The 5,854-nt window shown below is 37.8% G+C and overlaps 1 protein-coding gene across 2 annotated transcripts; it reads right to left on the bottom strand.

Moving 5' to 3' along the window:
* Positions 1-943: 943 nt before the first annotated feature.
* On the bottom strand, positions 944-2,264 carry Mob3 (MOB kinase activator 3). Of its 2 annotated transcripts, none has more exons than XM_065229608.1 (4): positions 2,156-2,264; positions 1,849-2,060; positions 1,298-1,792; positions 944-1,208 (listed from the first exon to the last, which is right to left on the bottom strand). In XM_065229608.1, exons 2-4 carry the CDS (start codon positions 1,966-1,968, stop codon positions 1,089-1,091), a joined length of 735 nt encoding a protein of 244 aa, XP_065085680.1. In that variant the 5' UTR covers positions 1,969-2,060; positions 2,156-2,264; the 3' UTR covers positions 944-1,088. The 2 variants fall into 2 exon arrangements, with proteins under 2 accessions (XP_065085680.1, XP_065085681.1); XM_065229609.1 differs by having other exon boundaries at positions 1,849-2,014.
* Positions 2,265-5,854: the final 3,590 nt, after the last annotated feature.

Genomic DNA, 5,854 nt, shown 5'->3' with positions numbered 1-5,854 from the left:
CTTTACACAAGTTTTCAGAGAAATTTTGTTCGAGCCTCCATGTCTGTTCTCTGTGGTAATAGCCAAACAATTATAATCCAGTTAAAATTTTACAACGCAATGCTTTTTGTAAGCGGTCTTCCAACTAATTAACTAGAACCACAAGTCTTTTTGACAGTTCATGATTTGCTGGTTTTCGGCAAAAACAACGGATTACTGGATTTTCAGTAATTAAAAAGTTGTTAGCTGTTATTTCAGCTAAAATCGTTTTGCTGGATCTTTTTCAGCAAACCATTTTGCTGGAAGATGTAAACAGAATTTGGTATGAGGAGATGCTAGCGGTACACTAATAAAATTCCACATGATTTTCATGTGGCCACACATAAACAGAATCCACCCAGAAGCACACATGGAATTTATGAGTCAAATGAATAGTATGTGTGGTTACACATGGCTTTTATGTGTACACATATTAAGCACAGAGAACAGACGTTCAAGTTCGGTCGTTGTGGCTCGAACTAAATGCTATAAAAACTTGTGTAAAGATTCCTATTCGACTTAAGCGCCACCAACGCCGATTTCCCCACTAAAAAACCCTCCTTGACATCATTACGGCGCTGGCGTTGCACAACTTACACTAGACACTAAGTGTCGGTAGCGCCGAGTGGTAATTTTCTATCAAAAATTTATCTTTTAAATTTATTACTTTCGATCAATTTGGCGCTAGTATCGATAAATTTTTTGTTGAAAATTGCCACTTGGCGCTACCAGCACTTAGCGTAATTTGTGCAACGCCAGCTCCATCATGTTGTCAAAGAGGGTTTTTAAGTGGGGAAGTTGCCGTTAGTGACGCTTAAGTCGAATAGGAATCTTTACACAAGTTTTTAGAGAAATTTTCTTCGAGCCTCCATGTCTGTTCTCTGTAATGAAGGGCAATCAGCGTTGAATCATAAACACCCCATAGTTATTCATCCAACCTATCCTTTATTATGCATTGAAGATTTTCAACAACCTGATTTACAAAATCACTATCGATCAAATTGCTAATTTACAATTTTGTGTACACTTTTGTTGTAGTATAATCACGTTAACCTAATTGTAATTCCGAATTAGTCTTTGCACATCTGAGCAGTCATCACGGCTAGCGGTTCCAGCTCCTTCACGGACATCAAATCGAATTCCTGAATAAAGTAGTAAAAATGCTTGTAGCACGTATTAACGTGAGCTTCCTATAAGAGAGCAAAACAAACATTAGCACCGCCACTCAAGAAGATCATCCAAGTACTTCTTCGAGGTCAACACCTCTGAAGCCACTTACCGCTCCAATACTGACGATTCGATCGAAGTGATGTATATAGACATGCACAAAGACGCGAAACAATCTAGCCAGAATCTTCTTGCACAGAGTCGGGAAAGACTTTGGAAATGGCACATCGGTCGACACGGGGAAGAGCGCTTCGTTGTTAATTTGATTCTCCACCCAATCCATCAGGTGTTCAACGTATCGAGGGGCAGGGAACTGCGTTGGTTTTTTAAATAGCTCCCCATCTGCCCATAGATACTCGTATTTGGAGCCTCCGCTCATGGTAGGGCAGGTAGTCTCATTGCAGTACTCAGAAATGGTACCATAGATGAGATTGATTCGATTAAAAAAGTCTACTACATGCACCGCAAGCCAATCGTTCATATTTTCTCCGGGAGGCAGCCTTACTACATCTCTCAAATTTATACCGGACTGCAGACTAGCGTGGGCCTGCTTGTGTAGTGAATAACGGATCGTTCCTTGAGTGAATCTCTTCTTGGGACGAAATGTCTACAAGAGTAATGATTTATATGGTGAGTGCAGGATGTAAAACCGAAATCACTCACCTTTTCCCGCTGGAAGAACTCCAGGAAACCGTTGAGTGCCATGATCTTTGGTATTTTCCTTTGCGAGGTAGCAATTTTCCTGAAGTGATCTACCTCCTCCGCGCCATACATGTAGCTCATCCTTGTTTGGTTCCCATTTTGCTCCTTCCAGAAACGGCGATAAGCGCTGGATGATGACGCCAAATGAAATGTCTTACTTTTTTTCTATTCGCCTAGAATAAAAAGTGTTATCCCGTTAGAGGTCGGTCTTAGCGGAGATTACGTTTACCAGCCAGTTCGGTTGATTTGCGCTCGTGCGAAGCCTTACCAGTGAGCGGAATTCACCTTATTTTAAAAGTAAACAAAAAAAACTAAGAATTTTGCACTATATCTGGTCCGAAAGAAAACTGTGTGTGGCGATAGAAAAGGAAGAACCAAAAACTGTCAGCATCGAGAATAATCGGTTCTGCTGTGCCGGACCCAGCGAAAATGGGACGGCGATGCCAGTATTTGTTAGGTTTTTAAACTTGCATGCAAGTTGATTATGTTCTACACAGAAACAAAATCCATTGGCAAAATTACTATATTGATGGTTTAAATTAGATACTCGCACCAATAGATTTGTGCAGAAACGAAATTCATTTAATTTTACTTATTTTTCTATCAAAACTACTATACCGTTTGAGAAAGCATAGTAGTTTTGACAGAGTGGTATTAAATTTGTTTATATTTATAGTCAGCTATACTGAAATCATGGTAGATTTAACGGCATTAAGCACTGTTATACTGAAAATAAGTGTTTTCTGCAAAATAGTATTCCTAACTATGGTCTTCCCTAATAAAATAGTTATGGTTATTTAGCTTAACGACGTGTTCTGGGTATAATCAAAACCATTTGTGGAATGGTTCAATCGTTTGGGTTATCATTCGTTTATGGTACTTTTTTATTAGGGTTTGTTTCAGTGTAGGATCGCAAACCGTTTGTTTGTTTGAATTAATCAAATAAAAAAAAATCTTAGAAAAATGATTAAGGGTTTTTTATATTGCACTATATTCTAATAGACATAAAACGGAAAAAATAACATATTAACATTGACATGGTACAAGAGTCTGCGTCTCTGACAGATCTCATACTCCCATGGCACATAAAATTCAAACGAATACAAAAGTTTTGTTTTTATGTCTCGCAAAATCAAAATCAAATATAAAGCGAATACAAAAGATTTGTTTTCAAACAAATAAAGTATTATGTTTTGGAATTTTTAACAATAATTAAATGCTACAACTCATAATTTAAAAACAAATTAATGTTTTAAATTTAAAAATCTGGGATCTGTGCAAACCTATAGAAATGGAGATCAATCTGTAGTTTTGGTAACCCTGCCGATGAGATTCACCCCTACTCTGTATTTCGTTCAAAACGAAATTCCCATACAAAATTTTTTTATTTTTGTATGAGAATTTCGTTTTGAACGAAATACAGAATAGGGGTGATTAACTCCAATGGGTATGGGTTCAATCCCAGCTGAGGTCGGTGGGTGTTCCATTCTATGTGTTATAGAAAATCCGAACAAGCTCAACAAACTTAGTAGAAATTCAGTGAACTTCCTAGAATTTTAGGAAAGTTGCCTCACGCTATGGCAAATTTTAGAAGTTTTTGGGAGTTGACAGCATATTTCAGAAGTCTACGGAGCTCCCCACAAGTTCATGAAACTTTGTAGGGGCGCTGAAAACTTCCGATATACTCAATGGACTGGAATGAAGTTCAGGGGGCTTGGTTTGAGTTTTTTTTTTATGGAGCATGGTGGAACTACGAAAGTCTTCGCAGAAGATAAGGAATTTTCGAAGATTTTAACGGAAATTTGTTGATGTACACGGACTTTCATTCTGAAGATCTGCCACTGTTCAAAATTTGAAATTTCATCTTTCAGATAGTCATCCAAGATGGCAGGATGATCCGAAGGTTGATGAAGTTTATTCTGAAGGTCGCCAACTGTTCAAAAAGTAAAATGATAACCACAGATATTCTTCCTAGCCGACGCCGGTGGTGTAGTGGTAAGCGTGACTGCTTTCTCACCCCAATGGGTCTGGGTTCAATCCCAGCCGAGGTCGGTGGGATTTTTCTGAGGCATAAAAATCTCTGGTCACGTCTTCCTTCGGTAGGGAAGTAAAGCCGTTGGTCCCGGCCAATGTGTATTGAATGGGTGCGATATCCTATGCAGGTGTGGAAGCTGCCTTCCTGCACATTCGATTGCCGTCAATGTATGGCAATCGATGTCCGTCGGTGATTGGCACTACACGGATAGAAATCTCCTTATACCTTTTGGCAAATTTCTATTGCTGATTATTCATAAAATGTATAAGTCAACTAATAAGCAGACGCCTTGGAAAAAGTTAATGAAGATTATGTGTCAAATGAAATGTATAAGCGGTCACACATACCTTTTATGCATTCTTATAGTAACTATGTGATTTGTCTTATGGAATGTATAAGCACAGACAAACAGACATAACACATTGAGTAGTTCTCACTGTAAATCATCGTCACTAAAACATTACCGCCATCTGTTGAGTACACTGTGGTGGGTAGTACGCTGAACAGATGGCGGTAGTGTGTAAACGTCAAACTCGAGGGAAATGACTATACGCGCCACAGGTGGCGGTACTACCAACTACGATACCTTTAAATTGACCATTAAATGCTTATTCGATGAACAATTTGCGAGTGTGATGTCTGTTTGTCTGTGGTATAAGGCTCATGTTTTGGCAAAAATGTACAAGTGAAACACATAAATAAAATAATTGATTATCGTTTCGTGTAGATTTCGGAACAGAGACCGACGTTAAATAAAGGAAAGATATTCTTCCTGACAGTAGATTTACCGGGAAGTATTCTAAATATCTACAGCTGATCGAAGATTTTACTTAAGGTTTTTTTACAAAAATGCGAATGATTCAAGTAGTGTGCCGAAACACATGGTATCACACTGATCGGCACGTCATGGCACTCGATTACAAGTATGTCACAGAATATAATATTAATCATATAATATTTATCAGTGTCATGTTTTTTTGTCGATTTTGCAGCGAAATTCTCCCCAATCATAACAAAATAATTGACTACACGAAATGAAAATTAATTATTTTATTCATGTGTTTCATTTATACATTTTTGCCAAAACATCACCCATAACATAAGACAAACCACATAGTTCCTATAAAAATGCATAAACGGTATGTGTGAACATTTATACATTTCATTTGACATATGATCTTCATTAACTTTTTGCAAGGCGTCTGCTTATTAGTTGACTTATAAATTTTATGAATAATCAGCAATAGAAATTTGCCAAAAGGGTATAAGGGGATTTCGATCCGTGTACTTTTGAAGTCAATTGTATAGATAAGGGTTGATGCATATATTATGTCACGCTCTAGGGGGGGGGGGGGGGAAGATGGATAGATAGAAGATGTGGATAATCGGATTAAAAGTAAAAAAAAGTTGAGAACCATGAGAAAGAAGAAGACCAACACTAGTAAATTTGTTTCCATAAATGTCCAATCTCAGCGGATTCCTGGGTCTCCTGATTTATTATTAGACTTTTCAAAAGTTCTAAACCATGGACGAAGTAGTTTGACTCTCCCATCAAAAAGGGAAAGCCAGTTAGATGGATTTAAGGTTCAATTAACTTTGATGCATTTTTTTAAATTCAATACAGTTTTTTTCGACGCATTATTTTAGATTGCAAAAAGCTCGCGTCATTTTTTGTAAAATATCAAAAGGAATCGAATAGTGCGAGCTTTATGCAATCTGAAATAATGCGTCGGAAAAAACTGCTTTTGAAATTTTCCACAAAGCATCAAAGAAAATTGAATCTTAATACTCAATCACGACTGCTGACACTGGGAAGCTATTGCAGGTCTCAGGTGGGCATTTTAGGTCGAGTCCTTCCTGTTTTGTAGGTTGTAGCTTTTTGCCCGCGTACCATGATGATAATGCAGACAAGATGCGTCTTCCTTTTACCGG

The sequence above is a fragment of the Ochlerotatus camptorhynchus genome, unplaced genomic scaffold (assembly GCF_037179485.1).
Source record: "Ochlerotatus camptorhynchus isolate MF236.1 unplaced genomic scaffold, CSIRO-AGI_Acam_v1.1 ptg000316l, whole genome shotgun sequence".
Lineage (NCBI taxonomy): Eukaryota > Metazoa > Arthropoda > Insecta > Diptera > Culicidae > Ochlerotatus > Ochlerotatus camptorhynchus.
This window is presented reverse-complemented; position numbering and strand designations above follow the sequence as displayed.

Coding starts and splice junctions, on each gene's coding strand:
- Mob3 (XM_065229608.1), bottom strand. CDS start 1,968: ATGAGCTACATGTATGGCGCGGAGGAGGTAGATCACTTCAGGAAAATT. Junction 1,793..1,848: donor AGTTCTTCCAGCGGGAAAAG/GTGAGTGATTTC, acceptor TTACTCTTGTAG/ACATTTCGTCCCAAGAAGAG. Junction 1,209..1,297: donor GAATCGTCAGTATTGGAGCG/GTAAGTGGCTTC, acceptor GCTCTCTTATAG/GAAGCTCACGTTAATACGTG.